Here is a 25054-nt window from a genome sequence, read left to right on the forward strand (position 1 = left end):
ACACACGCCGCACATGCACACACACACCGCACATGCACACACACACCGCACGTGCACACACACACACCGCACATGCACACAGGCACACACCGCACATGCACACACACACATGCACACACTGCAGCTTCGGACCCCTCCTTCCCAGACGACCCTCTGAAAGAGGACAGTGACTTGCTTCTCACGCCTTCCCCTAGGGCCACTTCTAAGAAACGTGCCTCAGGAAAAGGCAGCCTGAGTTGGGACTGGCTTTGATGAGAAGCCCTGGCTTGACAGGCCCGTGACACAGCTGTGACCAGAACAGGGAGGCCGAGTGCTGCTGCGAGCTAGGCGAGGAGTTACGTACCGAGGCGTGACGCTGAGCCCCCCGACACGGCCCAGATCCCCCGGCTTCCTGATGGCGCTCACAGAAATCCGCGCGAGGGACGGATGCCAGCCAGGCGGCCGAGCGGCTGCGGTTCCCCCGCCAGGCCAGCACGTCCTTCCAGACGGCGTTTACCCCGGGAGAGGGACACAGCCCGGTGGTACAGGAGAAAGCACCGGGCCAGGCGGCAAGAAGCCGGCGCTGCGGGCCCTGCTCCGCTGCTGTCGCTTGGGGCAGGACGTCACCTGGTCTCGTCAACTCCCCCTCAGCTTTAGGGCAGGGGAGGGAGGAGGACGCTCGCTCGCCACGGTGTCACCCAGCTTCTCGCCTTGTCCCAGCTTGGGCTCCGCCCGTGACTTTGCTTCTCCCAGAGGTGGTTCCGAAAACCTTCCGGGGCTCTGTGAATCCTCTTTGCCCCTCCCAGTGGGTATTAATCCCAACTCGCAGCCAAGGCTGTCCCTGTCCCGCCCAAGGACGCGAGCGTGTACTTCTGGAGCCCCGGAGACGCTGGCGGCGATGAGTGTGACCCCGTGCAGCTGAGGAGCCGCCACGCGGGGTGACGTGGCCGGACTTCGACGCCAACGGCAGACGCGGGAGCTGTCGGGGGGTTAGGCGGGGAGTGGGGGCGGACACAGAGGAGTGTGTGCGACGACCGCCGTCGCCAAGTGTTGGCCTTGCTCGGGAGGTCGAGGGCTCGTGACCGCCGTGTTGGTGTCCCGGACGTGACTGCCCGTTCGGGGGCACCGAGCGCCGCCGCTTCCCACACACGCTGACCTGCGGGGAAGCCCTGGACAAGACGATGCCTGGGCTGCAGTGTTCCCTGGCATCGCGACACACACAGGTTCCTACCCGGGGTTCGGCCTCCTGGCTGCTCGTGCCCCAAGCCCGAGTCCTCCGGGGACAGAAACACCGAGATCAGCAACTGAAACACCAAGTCCATGTCCCTGGTGTGTGTGTGTGGGGGGGGGGGCATGAAACGCACAGATGTTTCCGATCCAGGTGAAGAACTGATACAACCAGTTAGTGTGTAACAGAACCAGCAGGCGGGGCAGGCGGGCTGGGAGGCTGGGGCAGGTGTAATGCCTCGGCCGAGGCTGCAGAGGCTCCCTGCACGGCAGGGGTGCATGGGAGGAGCTGTGCGGCCTGGAACGGGGCGGAAGTCTGCTTGGCAGAGCAGGTAAAGGGCTGGGAAGGGGGGGCGGGCGCTAGCCATGAACATGAACAGCCCCTTGCATTTCTAAGTCTGACACCTACTCCTGAGCAGTAGGGTCTTCAGCAGGTTTCGAGGCACGGGAGGGCAGAGGCGCATCTGTGCCCATGGATGAGTCAAGAGAAATGGAGGGGAAGCAAGTGATGAGACTCACGGAATAGCCCAGGCGAGCGCCAAAACTCCATTTAAATGAGTCAGGCGCCTCGGAGAAGTCCGGATACTTCAGGGATGAGGACTCCGGCGTGACCATAGACGCACCTACGGCAACTTTTGATAACCACCCACCACCCTACGGCACCTTTCCCGAAACTTAAAACAAGTTCACCACTGAGGAGACACAAAAAAATACGCATAACTGACTTTTTTTTTTCCAATATATCTTTATTTCTCAAACTCAAAGCTTTATCTCGGCAAGTTCTAACATTTTGCATTGACAAGTGATTTCACCTGCATCGCATAAGAAGGCCTGTGACCACTACACACCAGAGAGGAAACCTCACACACTAATTAACATTTCAGAGGCTGTGCAAATCTAGAGTAACAACAAAGCTTCCAATTTAGTCTAATGAGTATCTCTTTACCTGTATTAATTTAGAAATTGATGGATAAAAACTCTTGATTTCCCTAAAGCGGCTAGTTTTTTTAATCCATTGAAAAGAAAACCAAATGGCTTGAGTTTTAAAACACCCACAGACCCATGTTATTTAACGACTTCCTCTTTAGTGGCTGGCGCACTTGCCTTCCTATGCAAACACTCACAATTTGTACCAACTCTTACTAGCCCAGAAGAAACTCCAAGCATTTTCATTTATTGACACTTTTTTTTTTTTTTTAAATTAAGTGATAGGTAAACAAGATTTAGGACTGAACTCACAAAAAGGCATTTCCTTTCCTGGTCCTCACTTTGGGTGTCTCCACAGATAAGCCTGAGAAGTTGTCAGGCCTTTTAAAATATAACCCCCTTCGGTCCTCCTTGGTCCTATGAGTTTAATGGGCTGACCTGGAACATGTTCCAAAGTCAGCTGTGACATGCTGGTCTCTGCATTCAGCCTGGGCGGCTGGGAGTTCTTTCGCATTATGCAACCCGCCCCCCCCCCAAAGGGTTCTCCCTAGCGTGCGGCCCCAGTCGGGCAGATACCCCCGAAGTAATGGCCCCCGTGAGCACCAGGGCTCCTGTCTCAACTGGATGACTATCATTGATTCTCTGGAAGAGGACGTTTGAACTCAGAATCTAGCTGCATCTGAAAAGAAGTCACCAGCACCAGAAAGTTAACTAGGAAGGAGGCATTCTGAAAGTTGGGGAGTTGCTTTTGAGTGGCACCACCGCCCAGAGTTGAGGCAGCGATACCAGTGGAAAGTTGAGCCTACCGTGAAGGTGAGTCCTAGTGGAGAGGCTGAAGGACAGGCAGATTTTTAGCAATTTGCTTATTAACGTGTCACCACACACACACACACACGCACGCACACAGTTTCTCTCACACGGCTGGCTGTAACTCAAGGCTTCAGGGAAAAATCAAACTGGGGAGAAGAGGGGACAAAAACGGAAATGCCGAGCCACGTTTGTCACCGTGTATCAGGAATCCTGACTCCTCCGGGACCGAAGGTGTGAGTGGTACAGAGTTTAGGTTCAGAGTTGAAGCTCTTGAGTCAGGAATAGTAGAGGGGAGAGACTGAAGCTCAGAGCCCCCCCCGGCTCAGCGAGCACCCTCCCGCCACACGAGGAGAGAGGGTGCCGTGTTCATCCCGCTGCTGCTCGGCCGAGTCCGAGAGCCGGGGCGACGAGCTGCACACCTGCAGGAAGCATCGGAGAACCGAAGCAAATGAGTCCGCTTACATGTATATTAGAACTTGCACTTGAACTTCGGTGTCCTTGGTCACTGCCGAGTTTCATGTTACTCAACTCAGAGCAAAGAGGAACCACTGGACTCGGTACAAGTTCAGAGCAACTGGTGCTTGTGGGAGCAGAAGGCAAGGCAGGTTTCAGCTAGAATTCTAGACACCTCAAATTCAAGGTTACCTGGTCTATTCTAAGGCAGCCAAAAGGCACCACTGGACCAGGGAGGTGTTTCGAAAGTGCAACTTTTTACCCTGATGGGTGGAGAACACGTCTGTTCTTGAACTCCAAAACAGCTGGGCTAAGCATTTCAGGTGCAGAGAGTCTACCGAGCTGGCCATCATGAAGCGTGGTAAAGAACTTGGGGGGTGGATTTCTAGCAACTTCTGTGCCTCCCTTCACCCTCAAAGAAGGACCAATACCAGATCAGCTGGGTTGGGGGGAGGGGAGGGGGGCAGAAAGAGCTCTAAGGACAAACTGGAAGTTTAATTACTCGATGCGGTTCTGATCCCACCTTCGTCTGGAGCCTCGTCGCCCTGATCCCCAAGCCTTCCAGCAGGTGCGGCGTGCCTTCTGCGACCAAGTGCTTTTGTTGGCAACTTCGGCACATTGCAAAGCTTTGGTTCAACAGACCTGTCATTTCTGTGCAAACATGCTGCCATTTGACCACAATGGCAGTCTTTTAAAGTCATGGATGACCATGTCACTTTTAAAGTTGAGATTCACTTTTCATTGTCCCCCTTTTAATACTGAAGCACCCCATGCCACCCCATCCCTGCCCCCCCCCCCATGTAGAACTAGCCTTGACTCAAAGCCAGTGAATTCAAATGTAACTGGCTCACAGGGAAACAGGAGCTGGTCACACTGAGAAGTGGCTTCTAGTCACCTACTGCAGCACACCCTGGATACCAGCGAAGCCTTGGGGTTCGGCCATGCCCCCATCTGCTTTAAAGGGGACCAAGACATAACATCCTAGGAAAAAACCCTGAAAATATATAATCTTCAGAAAAAGGTAAGCCACTCATTTTCTATTAAGCATTTCTGCATTAAGGTAACTTCGCTGCTTAAAGCAGGAGAAAACACTTCACCCAGGGCTTGGGAGGTTTACGGCCACAGGAGAGATTTAAAATCGGGAGTATGGGCTTGATTAAATCACTTGAGACACCAAGCTGGCTGGCAATATGGAGTCTCTTTGCTTTTGACATCCTGAAGCGATGCTTTCTAAGAGATCCCACAAAAAGTTTCAAAACACGAAATCCCTTATTTAATCTATCGTCGAAGCAACAGACGCCTAGAAGTCTCCCGTTCATTCAGCTTGCTTTAGACTAGAGATTAACACTGTTTTTCTTCTAAAGTGCAGAATACAAACAAACATAGTCAAATCTACCAGAATGAGAAAGATTAGCCTTCATTCATTCACTCAAGTCTTCCCCCAAATACACCAGAATTGATCATTGCAAGGAGCCTCAGTCCTGCCGACGCACCTGAGGGCCGGCCAGACACTAAACTCGACCTCGCACAGGGCATCGGGGCAACAGTTTCCATCCTAAAGCAATTTTAAGCCAAAAAAAAAACTCTGCCCACAGGAGCAGATCATGCCACAGGTCACTGAGTTCCACTGAAAGCCCCGAATTTCACCTGCTGTCAAAAAAATCTGGAGGAGGAAGTTGCTGCTCAAACACACACACACACACACACATGCACACACGCACGCACAGCCAAAGGGCTCCAGAAAAACAGCTTGTCATACTTGGAATGTGACCAAAACGGGTTTCCAATTAAAGCACGGGAAGACCCTCCCTCGGCACCTGCTGCCGTGACTGCAGGCAGACTCAGCACAATCCTCAGGAAGCACAAAGCGAAAGTGATGAGCTGATGAGGAAAAAGGAAGTGTCATTCAATGATCATTCCTTAAAGGAAAAAAAAAAAATTTGGACATTCATGTCTCCTATTTACAATCACCCGCCACCACCACCACGATTCTATTCGAACATCATGTTCCACATTTTATTTTATTTTCAAGTTACATTTCAAGAAAAGTTTTTTTTTTTTTTTTTCTTCTCAGCAATATCTCACGCAATTCCTTGTGATAGCACAGCATCTAAACCATAAACCACTTGCAACCAGACCTCAATCCTCCAGCTATAGGCTTTGGTTTATTGATGAAAGAAATCCTCAGCTCTGCTGACAGGGAATAAACATCAGTGATGTCGTCCTTGGAACAAAAAGTCGGTCCCGGGGACGCGCCCTCGTGTCTACCATGCTCTGCCCGACTGAAGCCGACACAGCGAAACACACCATCAGCACAGCCTTCGCGTGACTGAGACTCCCAGGTGAGGGCCGGCGTCGCCACCCCAGGCTCAGGTGAGAAGCCCAGGAGCTGACGCGTCTGACACGCTGCCCGAGCACCCCCGCCCCCCCAATCTCAACTACCGCATGGAGCTCAAGTCCCCCTGTGCTGGTGTTCGGGACGCGCCACGTTCGTGTCTGTCTTGGAAAGGTGTGGAGAGGTCATACTTCCTTCGGCGTTTTCCAAAGTGGCACTGGAATAATGGGGTCCCCTTAGGGTTGGCTCATGATACACTGTAGACCCATTCCAATGGGTATACATACAAAGAAAAGAAAAAAAAAAAAAAAGCAGAATCAGAGCTGAGTTCCCCTTTAAAAGCCAAACACCTACATCTAGCAGGCGGCTCCCCTACCTGAGAGCCCTTGCCCTACAGGGGTTCCTGCTGCGGAACCCGCGGGTTCGAGGTCAGTTACAGGGCAGCCAGGTCGGGTACGGCTGGCTGTAGGCGGCCGGGGGCTGGGCGACGTAGTAGTTGCTGAAGTTGCCGTCGCTGACGTAGGGCGCGGGCTGGTAGTAGCAGGTGACGTTGGTGGCGCTGGGGATGATGTTCTGCTCGGCCAGCACGCGCAGGGCCAGCAGGGAGATGAGGTTCAGCGTCTGCCGGCGCTCGTGCCCCATGAGGCACACGGTGCTCTCGTTGACCACCCTGCGCAGGATCATGAGGTAGTCGTACTTGCTCCTCTCTTCCTCCGCAAAGTGGTTCTGGAGGTAGGTCTCCAGCTTCCTCTGCTGCTCCAGGATGTCCGGGAAGTCGATGAAGAACCTGGAGCACATGTAGCGCTCAAGGGTTTTGATTTCCTCCTGGTCTGTGGGCCTGAAGTCCCGCACGAGGAGGTTGCTGTACTTGAGCAGCCCCCCGCCCCTGATCTCTTCGGGGTTCTTGGTGGCGATCAGTCTGTTCTGCAGGTGGTCGAAGGCTTCCTCGAAGTCCCCGTACACGCTCTCCCCGATCACCGTGGGGTGCAGGTGCTCAGAGAGGGGGCCGCTGGAGCAGTCGTAGAAGAAGAGCAGAGAGTCCAGGATGATCTGGAAGGAATCCACGCTGAACTCGAACTGACGCCGGATGGAGTCGACGAACTTCAGCTCCACGTTCCTGCCGTTCTTGTTGGACAGCGAGATGAGGCTCCAGCGGTCGGCGTCCGTGCAGACCTTCACCAGCTTCTGCACATAGGCCTCCTTCAGGGTCACGGGGCTGATCTTGAGCTTGTTCACGCCCTCCGGCAGGAAGTTCAGAAGGGAGCACAGAACCACATCTCTGACCAGCTGAAACTCCGCCTCCGTGGGGAGGGCCACGTGGAAGATCAGGTCCAGGTCTTTGCAACCCAGGCCATTGTCTTTGACCAGGACGTGGCCAGCTGCAGAGCCATTCAGCCGGACGTCCTGAACCTTGATGCCCGCCTCCTCCAGCCGGCCGCGGACGGTCTGCACGATGTCCTTCAGAGTGATCTCCAGGGTTGGGAAGTTGCCTCGCCCGTGGACGGGCACGACCTCGGTCAGGACCTCGTGCAGCCGGCTGACCTGGTCCCAGTTGAGCACGCTGAAGGACACGCAGTCCCCGGTACTGCTGCTCTCCTCTGCCATCCTGGGCCGGCCTTGCCAGGGACACTGAAAGTGAGCGGGTGAGAAAGAGAGTTAGGACTCGCTTCTAACGACGAAGCAGGTCGAGGGGCTCGGGGAAGGTGCCGATCTTCCTGCGGACACTTTCCTGTGAGACAGCGAGAAATGACGCCTACTGCTGGGTGTTGCCGTGAGGATTAAATGAGATAAATACGTAAAGAGGAGAGCCTGGCCGAAGGAAGGCCAAAACACACGGGTTCACCCTGTATCAAATTCGGCACCTTCGTAAGTTTGTCCTGTGTGGGCTGAGGGGTTGGCTTGCTTGTGTTGTCTGCATGAGGTTGGGGGGGAGGGTTTGTGCGAGGGAGAAGCAGACGAACTTATTAAGTCAACTGCACGCAACACGATTCACTGGGGGGCCCACGGGTTTTGCTGATTTTCCTCTCCGGCTCTGGGCTCCCTGACTGCTGCACCCTGAACTCAACGCCCACACCCAGAACCTACACGGTCCACAAGAAAAGACTCCCTTCGCCCCGCGCATGGACGAATTCTCAACTCCCGGCTCCGACTGTCCCAAGAAGAGGAAGTCAGATGGGTCCCGCCAGGATCCAGCACACTGATGCCCTGTCAGCAAGAGCCCCGTCCTTTTCCCTGTGGGGGGCGGGGGAAGGGGTCTGTGCGACAACAAACACTTTCGTGAGGCAGGGTGAGAGCGAGCAGCTATCTGACCGAGTCCCCGGCTGACGCCAGGTGAGGCCAGCTCCGCGGTGGAGCAGCTGTGCCCAGCACGGAGGCCCCACAGGACACGGGACACTGCCTCAGGGCAGGGCGCTCTTTCGACCGCAGTTTGAAACGTGACTTGAAGCTGCCTCGAGAGAAGGAAGCCGGCGTGAGGTCCCAGGAGAAAAGCATCACTTCTCGCACTTCACCTGCTACAGACACAAAGTTACCAAAGTAATCTTCAACCGAGTCATGCTTTTCAGAAAATGAAACCAAAAGGTTCCTGGAAACCCTAATACATGAAAACAAATACTGACGTGTCAGCGAGCCAAGGGGCCTGTGGATCCACATGGGTCAAACATTAGCCAGCTGGATGCAGAGCCAAAGCAGCAGGTCAAGGTGCTGTCATCAGGCCACATGGGGGGCGGACAGTTCCCCCTTCCCCTCCCCCCTCTGACCTGCTGGACACACGCAAAACTCAGCCCAGGGGCCCCTGCAGCTCCATCCCTGGGAAGCCACTGCTTCTGAAAGCACACCCAGCATGTGCCATCCTGAGGTTCCAACTTAGCCTCCTAGCCCGCCCTGGTGCCAGGGGACGGTCCGTGAGCACTGAGCCACGAGGAAGGCGCGTGGGGACCCAGTATATCAATGTGAGGCAGCGTGCGGTGGAAAATGCCGTACAAAGGCAGGAGAAAGGAGTGTCCTTTGAGCGAGGTCAAGAGGAAGGCCACAGAAGAGCTCACTTTTGGGGAAGGACATAAGCCGACTGAAAGGGAACACGAGCTCTTGGCTGGAAGACAACATGTCACCAAGACCCGGCCAACTGGCTAGTCTGGCCATCGGGCACCTCTGCTGGAGCCGGTCACATGCTGAGCTCCCCTCAGCATGTAGGTCAAGGCATGGCATTTGCCGGGCTGGCAACGTGAAGGCCGGGTTCCAGGAAGACTGGTCTGGGGATGTGCGCGCCCCTGCTCGCTCAGGGAAAACACCTGCCAAGCGGAAGGGAAAAGTCTCCCTCCGAGCCACTTTGGATGATGGTGAAAAGCCCTGAGCCATGTCGATCATCCTGCCCAAGCACCCTGCGCTCAGGATGCCAGACACAGTTTGTGATAAAATACTCAGTGTTTGCTGTGGCTGGAGGCTGGCTGCAGGTCAGAATTGGGACAGCAGAGTTTTCTGTTTGACGTGCTCTGTGGACACCTGGCTCTTTGTGGCCCCTTTACGACGCGTCTGCAGTACACTTGTGTCTGTTACATAGGGCACTGCACGATTAAGTTCAAACGATGACAGAAAGGCACCACTCCAGCTTTGTTTTGAGCCACCGTTGAACTATGACTTGATAACAGGTTTCGGTCAGGTGTCCGAGCCACCTATGCACAGGCGGCTTGCTTTACTCTGTGCATCATTCGGTACTGTGCCTCCAGGGCTCACGCTCCCCATACAGGTATGAGAAGTCGCAGCAGATGCGGGGGTGGGGGGGGGACAGGAGAACAATTAATTTTACGAATATCTCCAGAAAGAAGCTCAGTAATGTTGCAGAGGGGAACAGCTACAGGAATGACTTTTGACTCACGCCTTTCTTTTTAAGGAACTATTAAAAAATAATAATAATAAAAGTCATCCGTAAGTAGAGTCTGGTCTACTCCTGCCTCTGGAATGGGGCTTCGCAAGGCTAGAGGAGGGACGTCCAGACCAGTGAGAATCTGGTGGAAGCGGTCACTCCTTCTCCTGGCGGAAAAAGCTCAGATGCATGAAAATTTTCACATATTTCTAAATCTCTGAACTTGTACTAGGTTCAAAGTTAGAATGTGTTTTAGACTGAAAATACGTAAGGTTCATACGGGAAGAAGGGAAGGAACAGGCAGAAAAGTTATGAAAAATAAGAATGACGTCCATTACCCCACGAGAGAGATGGTGAAGCCACACTTGAAACAGTGTGTGGTACTGACATGAAAAGCAGACAAATCGATGGGACCGAATTTTTTAAATCTAGCAATAAAATCTAATACGTATGGGGATTAAGTATATGATAAAGAGGCATACGAAATTGCAAACGGAAAAAATGGAGACATCTGGATAGTTATCTAGATTTTAAAAAAGTAAAGGTAAACTCCTTATCTTGTGCCAAACTAAGATCTAAAAGGATGAATCAAAGAGTTATGTATAAAAGATGAAACCCTAAAAGTACTAGAAAAAAACATGGAACTTATTATATACACTTACATAGAGTAAGTAGTCCTTTCTAAATCATGTAAAACCTAAAAGTCAAAATTAAAATATCTACATGGTAAAAAAAAAAAAAAAAAAGCCATAAAGAAGTCAGAATCCCAAGGAAAATATTTATAGCATTAGGCAAAGTCCCCACTTCCAGGTGAATAACGAGCTCCTACAGACCAGAAATACGAGAACTCTAACAGAAGGGTCAAAGGCCACGAACAGTGACTCAGGTGCATAATGCAGCCAACCTGATGCTAAAGGACAGGTGGATGAAAGCTTCGACGTGTCCTTTTCACCTACTGAACTGGCAAAGTCGCCTTGGGTGCACTGCCCATGGGTTCTCTCTGGAGAATAACATGGCACTCTAATTCCCAATGGACCTACCCTTGGAGATAGCAATTTTACTTCTAGGAAGCCTACTTTGGACTTTACCCCATGGGTATACTTTCGAGTGTGCGCAAGGCTATTCATTGGAGAATCACTTGTAAAGCTGCAAGTAGTCATTAAGAGAAGGTTAAGTGACTTGACACATGTAGACGGCAGCTCTATCCATATGAACGTGAAATACCCGTCAGGATTTGTTAATAGAAAAGCAAGTGCAAAACTGTGTGTAAAAGCACAAGTCTCTGCTTATGCAATCAGAAGCATCTCTGGTGGGATACACGGCAGTTCCCTACACCAACTATCACCTCTAGGCTGGGAGATAAAGGACAAAAAAAATGATTTTATCCTTTTTTTTTTTGGTTAGAACCTGTGCATGTTGAAAGATCTTAAAATCCTATGAACTGTGTTCTACGATATTTCCCCTATGAGCCTTCTACGCATCTGCCACCTCATCTGATTCCCTCCGTTCTTCCCGGCCCCCACCCCGCCATACCCGTATTCATGTGCCCAAATCAAATACACTTAGAAGCTCCCCCTCCAGACCTCAAATGCTGATCTCCAGAGGAGTGGGCAAGGGAGGAGGGACTATTTTTCCTCTAGAATGACTTTTAGTCAAATGCCTACTAAGGTGTTCATTGTGTGTATACAACCCAAAACTTTCGAAATAATGGATGAGCCATCCCATCTAGTCCCAGGCTACGTCTGTTATCCGAAAACGTTTTTTCATAGTTTTACAAGAATTGCTCTTTCTCATTCCAGGCATATCATCGCCACCCTCCTGTGATCCTCTTGATTATTAGATGCAGTCGCAAGAACCTTCACAAATGCCATCCCCGCTCTTTCGGGAGCGTAAGCTGCCTGTGGCTGCCTTCTCCCCACGCTGCCTTCTTCTGACACAGGTACAAATAATGGAGTCAACGTTTGGAAAACAGTCTACATAAAAGCACAGAGTGGGACATGGCAAGTGCCGAGCCCAAGGCATGGTTTCTAATTCTCCCAGTTTACCGTGATTTAGACGTAGGCGCTGAAGGCCCAGGGTTTGTATTTGGTACTTAGCTCCCTGGAAGAGCCCAAAGGAGGTTACTGATGCCTATTAGAAAAGAACCCTTTGTCTTCCCTTGCCCATCTGGACTACTTCAAATAGCAAAAGTACATTTTCCAGTTACTTAGACAAACATTGGTATTATGAGAATAAATCCAAGTCATAGGCCCTTAATGCTTAGAGAACACACCAGAGCTTGGCACATGCTTTTAATTTTAGTTAACCACTTGAAATCAACATTGATATAATCCTCCTATAAAAGAATCACACAAAACACACATTCCCAGCTCACGAAAGGCTCTGGCTAAAGGCAAATTCTAGTTTAAAAATAAAAAAAAAATTAACGAAATCATGACTAGAAAAAAAGTCGAAGCCTGGTAAATTAAAAAAAAAAAGTGTTTGACTTTCCTTTTACTGTCTCAGGAGGGAGAGTCATTGTATTTTACACAGAGGAAGCTGAGAAAGGTGGAAACCGTGATTTCTCATCGATTTGAAGATTCAGGCACCTTTTTACGAATAAGGTGACCGCTGTCCTGCTCAGTTCAAGCTAACCTTCCCCAGTGTCTGACTCGTGATGAACAAGTATCTTAGGTACCCTCGAATTCCTTTACCTCTAGCATCTGGCTATAACAGGAGGGTAGAATACACGTGTGAAAAGAACACAAGTTTGCAGAGACAGTAACCAGAGTGAGGAGGAAGAAACGAGCTGGGCCAGACGATTAAACCAAGCTCCCTGAGGACAGGCTGATGTCTAACTCACCTCTATTTCCCCACAGCCTGGGACAATGCCACTCAAGGCGGGAGGATCTGAAAACTTACGCTGGAGCCTATTTAGGGGGTGGGGGAAAAAAGCTATCTCTAGTCTTGCTTCATAGCTTATCTAAATGCCAGAAACAAGAGCGACAGAGGCCATGAAGGCGTGCGGGGACCCAGCTGGACAAGCGAGACGGACGAGCGCCTCCAGGTCTCAAGGTCAAAGGCTGAGGTCGAATCCACACTGATTCCTACTCGTAGCTGGCATTCGAGGGACACCGCCCGAGGTCCCAGTATACGCGGAGACGGACCTCCGTGGAGTTGAAGACGGTACGCACGAAGTCCAGGCCTGCGATATTTAACCTGAAGGCTCCAGAAGCTGTCACCCCACGGTTGCCCGGGGACACTCAGGCTGCGCTGTGCCTCTCCTCCAGGGCAGCCCCCCACGCGGCCCAGAGACCAGCGAGCAACACCCTGTGCCTCTGCCCCTGCCGCGGGCTTAAGTACACGAAAGAAACTCAAACCGTTTCAGCATTCCCGCGGCGACGGAACGCCCTTTCACTGTCCCTGGACGAAGCCTCAAAAGCCCAGACCTTCCTAGTGACCATTTCCAGCCAGCGTAAGAGACCAGGCCTGGGGAGCGAGGCTCGGGCAGGGTGCACGCAGGACAAGGACGCCTGCTGTCCCTGGCGCCCGGCCACAGGGGGACCCGTGCCCCCGAGGCTGGCCGCTTCCCCAAACTCTCCTCTGCCAACGACACAGAACGCCCTAAGCAAAGACGCTTCCTTGCACACAAGAGCCCAGAGAATTCAAGCGGAAGCGAAAGTGGACGGCAACGCGCGCCCGCCCCTTCCCTCTGCGGAGCGCACGAGAACCGCAGCCCGGGGTCCGTTTCCCTTTCTCCAGAAAAAAACAAAGGTGTAGACATGTGTGTACAAGCAAACGAAAGGGCTCTCAGTGTGAGCCGCTTCCCATCAGTCCTCATTTAATCCTCACAAGCACTCTGGGAGGCGACAGCCGTCCCTTTCCCACAGATCAGGGAGAGAGGTCAGGAAAGATGAAGCGACTTGACCCCAGCTCCCGGATTAGGGGTCTGCGTTCTCAGTTCTGGGAGCGGCGACGACTCCCACCAGGTCTCGCTGCTACTAGCGATCGCCTCTAAAACAGAGATTTTTGTGGTCCTGTCCCACCGAGGCGACAGCGGCCTTCTGCTGGCAGTGCGACAGTGGCCGCTTACCTGCCCTCTGCCCCCACCACGACACCTGGGTCGATCGCCTTCTGCTGCAGATTCCTGCTGAGCACAAAGGACAGGGGTCAGTGGTCACCTTCGAGGACACCGAGGTGGCTTCGCGGTGGCCCTCGGGCAGGCTCCGGAGGAGACAACGCGCCGGCCGCAGTGGGGGACACCGCATCTCTCAGTGGGGACGCCCACGACTGCTTCGTCATGTCAACATCTTACTAATCCTACCCACATCCTTTTCCCCCCGGGGCCGATTCTGCTGCTTCCTCAGATGCTCAGGCAGGTGCCGATCCACATGGAGCCCTCGGGCCTCTCTCTGTGGCCACGGCCGTGGTCAGGGGACACCAAATGTGACTGGATGCTTGGCCGGGTACCCTAATCTGAGCCTCAGAAAGCTACCTGACAGCATCTCCAATAGGCAGTGAGACAGAGCTGTAAGGGCTGTATCTGGGTAGCCCTATTTGACTCCTTCGGCACCCCTTGTGAGGGAGCTACTGTGACCCCTTTACAGATGAGGGAACTGGGGGACAAAGGATACCACACACCGCTGGCAGGTGATAGGAATGGGACCGAAGCGGCTCCAGGGAGGTGTCTGCCTGGGGGCTGTGCCGGGGTGGGGGTAGGGCTGTGAGGACGAGCGGGAGGAAGCAGCTGGCAGTAAGAGGAAGGAAGGGAGGAAGGAATAAGGGTTTTCTTATAAGATGGTGGGAAAGAAGTCGGTGAGACGCGCCAAGGCCCTGGAGTGGGGAGAGAGGCCACACGGCAGGCGCTGAAAACGAGGCAGGAAGAAGCGTCAGGAACTAAACTACCTAAGGACTGTCAGCACAGGGACACTTCCCCTCACCCCCCCCCCCCAGAGCCGCCAGGGATTTGGGGGCACAGGCAGCCTGGCAGAGCCCGGCACTGAATGTAATTAACGGGCAGCAATACTAATGTCTGTTTTAAAGGAACGATGGCTGGGAGACGAGGGCCAAGGGCCCTCTCTGGAGGGAGCTCCAGGGCGCTGGCTGGGCTGCAAGACAGTGGCGATCGGAGAGGAGAGAAAGCGCGTCCAGACGCGGGGGAGGGAGGACCCAGGAGCCGGAGAAGCTGGTGCAGTCGGCTGGCTGGGCCAGCCCGAGAGGGAAGGGTAATGGCACGAGAGGGAGATTTTAGGAATGGGCTGATCTTTGTCTGGGCAACTAAGGCACCAGGCTCCCTGCTCACGGAACGAAGGAGCAGCCGCCAGGATTCGCTCTGGTGGCTGGAAGATCAGGACTGACCATCTGTTGATAACGCGACAGAACAGGACACTCCCTGCAGACGAGGGGGCACCTCTATCAGCTCCAGGAAACAGACAGGCCGGCTGGAGCGGCAGAGGAGGCAGGTCCATTGCAAGCAGTGGCCAGGACCCCAGCGGCTGGCTGAGGAAGGAGAGCTGGAGCAGAACCAGAGGGGGCAGCAGCCAGGCCCAGGCCGACCCGCGCGCGCACGCTGGACCTGGGCCTGGACGCCGGCCACTTTTCCCACCTGTGTACGGTCTGACCCTTGAGATTCCTTCACCCTCGAGAAGAGAGCCCGGCGCTCTGAGTGACCGTGGGCCGGGTATATGCAGTGGCAGATAAGACGGCGGAAAGGTGGGCCTGGCCTTCTGAAGAGCGAGCCTCCCTCACTCCTCGAATTCCTGGAGGGGTGAAGGCCGGACATTATCTAGGACCAGGGGACAGCTTGAGAAGGCCTTTTGTCCGCGAGCTGCCAGCCCCCTCACCAGGGCCCCGGGCCCACCACCAGGGAGGCGGCTACATTCTGGAGCCTTCTCCACTGCCCCCAAACACACTGAAAAGTGACAGATAGCTGAGGCCCACACCTGTGTTTATTGTACACGGAATAAAAATTTAGATTAGTAGACGACCCAGAGCCATAGAACCAGATAAAATAAGACCTTGTTTGTTCAAAAAAAAAAAAAAAAAAAAAAAGACATATATTGTGTTTACTTTTTCCAAGTTGTGTTTACAGCTCCCTACTCAAACACCCACAAACACGTTCTACCTCAGTTCAAACAAATAACCACATGTCACAAAGCTGGGCCTAGAGGAAACACTTCCAAGTCAGCGACACAGCGAACCTCTCAGGTGGTCTTTTCTCTCGCTCTTGAGCACGTCTAGGTCTCAACCTATTTGCTCAGGGTCCTCAGCCTTCTCCTGGCCACTTCACACCGATGTTTACCAGAGCCCCCGAAACCTGGTTAGGTTCCCACTGCCTGTGCTCAAGGAAGAGAAGGTCCCAGACAGAAGTAGAAGCTGTGCCAGGCTTTTCGGGTCTGAGGGCCCCTCCCGAGCCCTCCCTCCCCACCGATGCTGACACAGTCCGCATGGTTATCGCTGACCGGCCCCATCCACAGACACCCGCCCCAAGGAGACGCCAAACAGAAAGCTCTTCTGAGCCGTCTTTCAAAATAGGATGTTTCAGCAAGTGTGGCTGGGGAGATAATGCTGGGGCTACGAATCAGAACCAAAACACTGGCCCACATGCCGTAAGGAGGACGCCACAGAAGTTCAAGTGCTTAAAGGAATAGCTGAGATCATTGCAGATGTAAACATTAGCAAGGTCAGGACACAGACGCCATCAGATGTGAGCTAAGCAGAGAAGCCTTGGGTTTGTTTTCCAAGGTGTCAGCAGTATTAAGTGCTAACTACACAACTTGAACTGGAAACAATCCTTGTTGTTACTGGGTGCCCCAGTCCCTCCCACCAAATGCTTCCTTTTAAATCAGAGACGTTACTGGCCTGAACACATTCAAAGATCCCCAGAGCCTGTCTGACAGATTGGCCAGACTGAGAAAAATAGGGCGATCCCTAGAAGGCGACCACTTACTGCAAGGGTCAGGGTCACACACGACCCACAGGGTTTAAGGGCTGACCACCGGGGTTTAAGGGTTGCTTCCACAAGCTACTCTGCCATTGAACGTGCCAGCTTAGAGCCCTGAACAGTCGTCAGCTGTCCAAACGAGGACCTCTGTCCGCCATGGTCCTGTCTAGTCACTAGCGACACCCCTGAACCTTCTCAGGACAGGCACGAGCAACTCCCGCCTGCTCGGACACCGCGCCTCCGACGCCGTGGCCACAGACGCACGCCCCGCTCGCGTGCGTCACGATGTTCGTCACCCGCACGGCTCCATCCAGGTTTCCGCTTGGCACACGTCCTTCCCCGGGGAGTTACCTTTGTGCAGCAGGTGCCTGACCTCCGGGTCTGCCGCCCGAGCGAAACAGCCCCAGGCTCAGCGGCCCCTCCGATGTGGTGAATGCGGCCGAGAGCGGAAACGTGGGCAGGCGGGCAGGGTGGAGGGGTGGGAGCAAAGCGAAGGGGCGACACTGCCGGATGGCCCCTGCTTCCGCACTCTCTGGGCCTGCGGTGGCCTCGCCACCGTCCCTGGTGTTCTAAGTCGGCGCTGGCCAAGTCCCGTGGCGCTGTCATGAGGCACCTCGCAGAGACACCTTTTACTTGTAAGTTATTTCCTACTACGTTTTCAAATTTTAATTGTTGAGAATGATGGCTGGAGTCCTTGTCCTCTGCCGGACTTAACCCGCAGTGTTTTTTAAACTCCATTACCTTATGATTGTTCTCTAAGAAGCTACAGCAAAACAAAAAAGCACGCATGGGATTAGAAATCAAACATCCAGGGTTCTAGGGTCAGGTCTGACTCATGGGGTGAAGGCGTATCAGTAAGTCAGCCCGATGACAGAATTCCCTTTCACTCTTTCACTTAGCTGAGTGGCTATGTTCCCAGGGCCGTTACAGGGACTTATGATCCATCGGAAATCAAGAGACAAGGGTCTCTGCCCTCGGAGAGGGCATGTCCTAGCCCACGCTTCCACAACATGTGTTGCTAGCTCTTGCCTCACACACACACACTATCAGAATTTTTCGAGAGTCAAACACCTGCAGAGATGGTCAAGACCTGTGCTGCCCACTCCTGCAGCTACAAACCTCACGGGAAATGGGACAAGTCCAAACTGACATGACCTGGGAACGTAAAATACACACTGGACTTCGCATCCTCAGTGCGAGAACGAAAGGAAAGTATCTCATTCATATTTTAAGATTGATCACAAATTGAAATGATATTTGATAGGATGAGTTAAGCAAAACTATTAAAATTATGTTTATTTTCACTTTCTACAATGACTACCAGGAACTTCTGTGGCTCCCATATTTTTATTGGACTACTGTCCTTATGACCATGAAGAAGCCGAAACCTTAAGAGGCAAAGGTGCTGCCTGGCCCAGACCCCGGGTGTCCTCGCAGCAGGGAGGCGGCGGGAACAGACCGCGAAGGGCCTGGGCACGGGAGGCGGCAGCCGCACAGCCCCGGGCCAGCGCCCGGACACGCGGCAGGTGCTGTCAGCGTCCCCCTCATCTCTGCCCCCGGATCAGCGCCCTTCGCACTTCTCACGGCCACTCTCTGTGAATGGCGGAGAGGCCGGCGCAACGCAGACCAGCTGGCTGCGGTGGTTCTAACGGCACCTGTTCCCTGTGGCGAGCACAGGTGAGGGGCAGACAAACAGGATGTGTTTCGGGGTCACGGGCAGCCAGCCAGGAGAGGTGGAGGACTGTTCCCTCTCCCATCAGCCTAAGGGCTAAGCAGAGGGAGTGGGACAGTTCGAGACTCATGGAAAATTTTCTTCTTGAAAGGTGTTCACACAGAGCTAACATGGAGACAGAGACGGGACTTTTTGTGCTCATCCAATTGAACATAAAATTTGAAAAACTAGAAGACAGGCACAAGGCAGAAGCGTAAAGAAGCACTGGGGAGGGGAGGCACGGGCTAAGGAGATCCTCAGGCAGGTGAGGCTGAGGCCTCTGAGAAGGGTCCAAAGACGAACTAAAGGGTGGTGAGGAAGGAGTTCGAATCTCTGAGTATGTGTCCCTTGAGGCAAGGCAGGGCCTTGGCAAGACTCCTTCGCAGGAGGTCAAGAATAAACAGGAGGTCAGGAGGCACAGGTCCTGACAAGACACTCGGCTTCTCGAGGGACAGGCAGCTCCCTTAAGTTAGGGTGGTGGTGTTCCAGGCAGGGGAGGAGCCGGCTACTGCTCTCACCCAGTGGCTGTCTGCAGGGCGCTAAACCAGGTCAGTGATGGCAGTGGAAAACAAAAAATTGAAAAGACCGAGAATCAGCAGAACTGGCGACCGAGTGGGTGTGCAGAGAGAAAGGCTGAGCGAGCGTGTGTGTGTGAGGCTGGGACGGGTGGGCAGCACGGGCAGGACCGGAAGTGCTTGAAGGGAGCGGGTCACCGGCTTCAGGGGTTTCGGCCGCTGACCAAATTAGTCATCACTGCCCCTCAGCTCCAAACCTACACCCCTGAGGCCTCCACTTAGAGAAAGGCCCAGAAACCACCCTGCACTTTGGGCTAGGAGCTTTTGATCTAAAATGCTCCAGCACCCGGGCCCACCAGACACCTACTTAAGGAAGGCCTCCGTCTCTGAGAGGATGACAGTCGAATGCCAGCGGGGTGCTGTGTCCAATTCACAGGAGCACCTCCCACGTGGCAGGCCCTGCCTGCTCTAGGTGCTGGGGGCTCAGCAGTAAGCACGGAGTCACCTTCCAGGGGCTCAGGAGCAGGCTCAGGAGCAGGCGGCCGGGACAAACAGAGAAAACTGAGTGCCTGGAGGACGCTGTGACGCTGACCTGGCTCCCCCTGCAGCCAGAGCACCTCCTCAGGCCTTTTCACATACCATTCCCTTGGCCTCCTCAGCACCTGGCACAGACCAGTGCCTGGGAAGCACTTAACTCCTTACTGACTCAATCAGTGCTCTCCAGGAAGTAAACAGCTTACGCCGTTTAGTGGCCAAGACCCCAGGAGGCTCCAAGACTAAACACATCCTACACCGACTGCTGCTTAACACCAACAATTAGTTATCTCTTTATAGTACTTTTCTTCTCTTGTTTCAAGAAGCTCTGTAGTCGGTTCTAGAGCACGCTATAGGGGCCAGCTGTAGAAAATCTATTAATTCTAAACAATTCATAAAACTCTTTTTACACGGTTGGGTCACACAAACACACAGATACTTCCTCTAAACCATTTAAACTGCAAATATAAGCTTCCTTATAATGCATGTACTGAAAAGATAAAAAAAAAATAAAATAAAAAAAAAAAAAAGGCCTGAGACCAGGAGTCCTGGAAGCCTCACAAGAGGTCAGCACCTCTGCCGCGCCCCGGTGGTTTTAAACACACGACCATTTCTTTAAACGCAGAGGAGTCCGCTCCACCATAACACAACCTACGCCAATTTAACGTCCTACGGTCAAAACACCGAGACAGCAGCCACGCTCTTGCAATATTGCCTTGTTTACCGCAGTGACAACACACAAAAAAGCAATGAACCTTATCTAACCAGAGTAATGCTTTATCTCAAGCAACACCTAAGACGCTGCGCTGCTTCCCCTTAACCCCGCGCCCCCCACCACACACACCGCCACAAAACAACAGATAAAGGCCAGAGTCCAAGAAACCCAGAGACAACACGCGCTTAACTTAACTTGCAAAACTAGTCTTGGCTTCCACAACTTCTCTCGGTACCACAAAAATGGTTGACCACATCCATTCAGGGCTCTTGGATTGTCACTTTTTAGTGACAACACAGACAAGGTGCTACCTACTCGGGCAGTTAAAAAAAAAAAATAATGTCATTTTCTAAATTTGTATCCAATGTGTCCGGTTACGGCACCTAGAGAACAAGGGCACTGCAGTTCACGCGAAGTTATCTTTATTGCTAGGCAGTCCCTTGGACAGCCACAAGTACGAGGACTTCTGTTCTCTGGGGCACAGTCTGCACCGGCCTTGGACACTGGGGAAGTAGGCTAAGTGGGGCGCTATCGGAAGATGTGGGGTGAGCTTCTGCGACTCGGGATGGGATCTGGGTGAGCTCCTTGTTTACACTGGCAGTAGAGCAGAGAAAATAAACAGGGGAGACACCGGAGCTCGGCTAAATCTAAATCGCATCCATTCTGACAAACGGGCCCAGAGCCAAATCCTCCCCTTCAGAGTTACCCGGCTGAAGCCACGGATACAAGGTAGCTTGTTGCAGAAGAAACGCAACGTAAAATGTGTTGGTATTAGTGCTATGAACACACACTGACACACTGACGTTCCCTATGAAATCAGGAACCTTTGTTTGGGGTAACAATTTAGAATCCTGGCAGAGAAAAAGTAGCTTTTGGATGTTTTGGGACTTTCCCCACCACTCTCTGGACAATTACATGCAACATATCTAAACCTTTCTAAAAACTCCTTATTGAGAATAAGGGTATGCTAAAGACGTGGGTATACCTTAAGACATAAGGTTTCAGTTATCTCAAGTAAAAGCTTGACTCCAGAGATATTAAGTTTTCCATCTTCACCAGCAATGGCAAAGGACAGATGCTGGTCCAGCTCACACGGCCTCCCTGAAAGCCAAGAGAAAAGTCAGCATTCTCCAGTCCCCACCCGACTCTTCAACTGCATGGCTGCGTGTGCAGGTCTCACCCCCTCAGAAATACCTCTGGGCACAATTCCTGGTAAGAGCTCCTACCGCCCTCACCTTGCTTCCTGGCCCAGTCACACACGTTGAAAGGTTAGCGTAGCCAACAATGGCCACTCTCATCCCCACCCCTGAGAGCAGCTGGGCCGCCAGGAGTCGACTTCAGGAGGACTGACGGATCTTTACTTGATTTCCGCGAGAGATCAAGGATCCTAACCCACCTACCGAATACCCTGAAAACCAACTGTCACAATACACAGGATGAATCTTCATAGCAATAGGTGCACTTGAAGCACTCAATCGTTTGCATGTTATAACTCCATTAAAAAAAAAAAAAGTTAAAAAGGCAGTAGGTCCCCCAGGAAGGGGACTGAGCTGACCCCTCCCGCGGGGTCCGGCCCTAACAGTCCGTTCTAGTGAGGATGGGTCAACTCGTGATCTCCGGGGAAACCGGCCAGCCGTTTTCCCCGAAGTCCCCCCTTGCCTCGAGGAAGCGCACTCCAGTTTTGCCGCCCGCCGGCGTTCTGGGTTTAGGCGTACCGCCCACCCGCAGGTCGCGGTCGGGCTCGTCACCCGCCAACGACTCCCCTGCCACCGTCGCGATCCGTACTGCGCCACGGCCCGGGCGAGCGGCGCCTCTGCGCCACCCGCGGCACCGCTAGCCGAGTCAACTGACTGTCATGGCTTGCAGTCGACGCGGTAAGCAAGTTTCATTTCTGAAAGGGGAGGGACCAGGTCGCGGGCTCCGTATCCCCGAGAAGTTTCCAAGAGAAGCGCGCAGCACGCAAGGCCCTCGCTCGGACCCCTTTGCTGCTCACGCCGTCCACAGTTCGGGGTGAGTCTGAGAAAAGTTAGGGTCCTCCGCCCTCTCCTCGCAACCCCGGCCCCGGGCGCCCCCCTGCGAGGCGCCCTGCGCTCCCCGGCCTGACCCCGGCCCCTGACCGCCGCGCCTCCACAGCGCGCCCCGAAACCGCCGCACTGGAATCCGGGGTGGGCGTGCCGGTGGGGGCGCCGGTGCGGCCCGAGGGGCCCCCCGGGCAGGACGCGGCGGCGGGGGCCGGCGGACGCGGGCCCGCACCGCGCGCTCTCCGGCCGGCGCGCGGCCGGGGATGGGGGTGGGGGGACGCGCGGGGCAGGAACTCGCTCAAGTTTGCCAAGCCCCGGCCGAAGTCTCTGGAAAGTTGCAGCTCCCTCTCGGAGCGTCTCGCCGGGCCCACGGCGGCGGAGGGGCGCCCGTCGTCGCGCGAGCAGCCGGGGAAGGGAGCACCGGGTCCCGCACCTGTCCGCGCCGCCCCTCGCGGCCCCCGCCCACCCGGCTCGGCCGGGACCGGAGCGGGCAGCCCCCCGAGGGCAGAGCGCGGGGCCCCCCGGGGCGGCCGCATCCTCGCACCTTTGGAGGAGGGGGCCCTGGACTCACCTGGGCGGCGGAAGGGGAGGCGACAGAGGCAGGTGCTCGGCGTGGGCAGCCCCCAGCAGGAGCGGCGCGGTCCCTGCAGCCCCCGGGCAGCGGCACGGAGTCAGCCGTCCCGCCGCCGCCCCCTCCGCTCTTATACTGCCCGACCCCGCCCCGCCGCCACCTCCCGGCCCCCGCCCCTCAGCCGGCCTCCCGCGGGAGGGCGCAGCGGGGCGGAGCCGGCGCCCGCGGGATCCCTCCGCCCGCGCGCGCGCGGCGGGGGCCGGCCGGGCGCCGCCCGCTGATTGGCTCCTCGGGTGAATGGTTGCCAAGAGACGCGTAAACCTGCGGCGGTGGGCGGGGCGGGGGCGGGGCGCCGGAGGGGGCCGCGCGGCGCAGGCGCAACAGAGAGGGGCTGCGTCCCACCCCCCCTCCCCTTAACTTGGGACTGGGTCGGCCTCCCTTACTCTGCTACCCGCGACGATCGCATAACTTTTCCTCTTGGCTTTTCCCATCTCTCAGGCCTGTTTTGCTTCTGCTTCTCTGGGAAGTTTCGCGTTAGTTCTCTCTTTCTTGGAGTGGGGAGTGAAACCCCCACGTCTACCTCCGGCTTGTGTTTTGAATTGGGGGGAGTGGGGGGCACGGGGGAAAGTATGGTTTCACAACCTTCCCGATTCTCCAAGCAAATTGGCTGGAGGTCACTGGGGAAAGGGCCGACGCAGTTGGTTCTCCAGCCGCCGTTAACCACCTGTGTGCAGTTAGCGGGGCGAAGGGTCTTGAAGAATCCGTCGCCAGTCCCGGCCACCGCGACAGCTTGAGCCGTACTTGGAATGTCACAGGGCTCAGTGGTGTGTGATATAACATTCAGGCGGGACCTGGACACCACCCATTTATTCCATAGCAAATGACTTAGAATTCAGGTTCTAAATTCAGATAACCTGGGTTGGGATCTGCATCCACCACCCAACTATCCGCAGGGCCTTGGGCAAGTAACTTAACCGACGTTCCATAAATCTCCCAGCTCCTCACCTGTATGATGTGCCTAAAAATGGAAGCGCTTTGCAGAGTTATATAAGTGTTAAATAAGAACACGGAAAGCTATTAGCACCTAGTATAAGGTGTGTGGTAAATGTTATATCAAACAGTGACTGTTGTTACTCATAAACATTTATTGAGATTGTACTGCTTCTCTGCTGGGTGGCAGGGAACAGGATTACTTCCCAGATGCAGTATTTCCCTACCTCAGCCCTCCCATTCTTCCCTTAAGTAAGTATGGTTCTCGGTGTCTGCCAGGATGCAGAGTACTCAAATATATGCCTTGCCCGGGGAGGGGAAGGTCTGCTGGGGCATAATGAGATAGGAGGGCTGTATGAGTGCCTGCAGGGAAAGCCAAGTGACTTTATTTATAGTTGGGCATAAAATCAGGATACGCTTTTCTTTTTTAAAAAAAACCTTTTGCTTTTGAGGTATAAATTCAGTATAATACACAAAGCTTATGTGTATGGAATGAATTTCTACATATGTGCCCACGCAGGTAACTGCCACCCAGATCAAGTCACGGAACATCTCCAGCTTCCTCATGTCCCTTCGCATTCAGCGGCCCACAAGGGGAGCCACTGTTCTGACTTCTATCACCGTAGATTAGTTTACCAGTGTTTGAACCTGATACGGATGAATTATGTAGTGTGTGCACTTTTGTGTCTGGCTTCTTTCACTCAGTAGTGTGTCTGTGAAACTCGATCACGTTGCATAAAACAATGGTTCATTCTTTCCTGATGCTGTAAATTATTTTATTATATAAATAGTCAATAATTTATGTATTCATCCTGTTGGTGGATGTTGGGGTTGCATTAAATTTTTGCCTGTCACAAATGAAGCTGCTTACAAATAATCTTTCCCGGTTTTATGGAGGCATCCTTGAAAAATAAAAATTGTATACATTTGAAGTGTACCATGTGGTGTTTTGATATACATATACCATGTGAAATGATCACTACGACTAAGCTCATTAACATGTTCATCACCTCGCTCGTGTGTGTGGGGTGGGGGAGCATAAGGTCAACTCTCTTAGTCAATTTCCAATATATAGCCCAGTGCTATTAGCTCTGGTTGTCATGCTCTACATTAGAGCCCCAGAACTTATCCTGCGTAACTGACCCTTTGTACCCTCTGAGCTACGAACATTCTTATGTGTGTCTTTTGGTGGACATAGCATTCATTTACTTCGGGTTTATACTCAGGGTGGGGATTGCGGGATCATAGAGTATACACTTATCAAGCTTTAAATAGACTGCCAAGCAGTTTTCCACAGCGGTACAGTGACTTATGTTCTAGCCAGCGATGGGGGATGCCTGGTTGCTCCACATTTTCACCTATATCCCTGTTGTCGGTCTTTTTAGCTAAAGAGAGAGAGAGAGAGAGAGAGAGAGAGAGAGAGAGAGAGAGAGAGAGAGGGAGGTGTGCATTTCATTGTGATTTAAATGTATATTTCTCTGA

At 53.5% G+C, this 25054-nt stretch overlaps 1 protein-coding gene across 2 annotated transcripts; it reads right to left on the bottom strand.

The window, feature by feature from the left end:
- Nucleotides 1-1931: 1931 nt before the first annotated feature.
- On the bottom strand, nt 1932-22704 carry TENT5C (terminal nucleotidyltransferase 5C). Of its 2 annotated transcripts, XM_016160892.2 has the most exons (3): nt 22583-22668; nt 20976-21091; nt 1932-7360 (listed from the first exon to the last, which is right to left on the bottom strand). In XM_016160892.2, exon 3 carries the CDS (start codon nt 7334-7336, stop codon nt 6161-6163), a length of 1176 nt encoding a protein of 391 aa, XP_016016378.1. In that variant the 5' UTR covers nt 7337-7360; nt 20976-21091; nt 22583-22668; the 3' UTR covers nt 1932-6160. The 2 variants fall into 2 exon arrangements, with proteins under 2 accessions (XP_016016378.1, XP_016016379.1); XM_016160893.2 differs by lacking the exon at nt 20976-21091 and having other exon boundaries at nt 22583-22704.
- Between the last annotated feature and the right edge of the window lie 2350 nt (nt 22705-25054).

The sequence above is a fragment of the Rousettus aegyptiacus genome, unplaced genomic scaffold (genome assembly GCF_014176215.1).
Source record: "Rousettus aegyptiacus isolate mRouAeg1 unplaced genomic scaffold, mRouAeg1.p scaffold_m13_p_17, whole genome shotgun sequence".
NCBI lineage: Eukaryota > Metazoa > Chordata > Mammalia > Chiroptera > Pteropodidae > Rousettus > Rousettus aegyptiacus.

Coding starts and splice junctions, on each gene's coding strand:
- TENT5C (XM_016160893.2), bottom strand. CDS start 7,336: ATGGCAGAGGAGAGCAGCAGTACCGGGGACTGCGTGTCCTTCAGCGTG.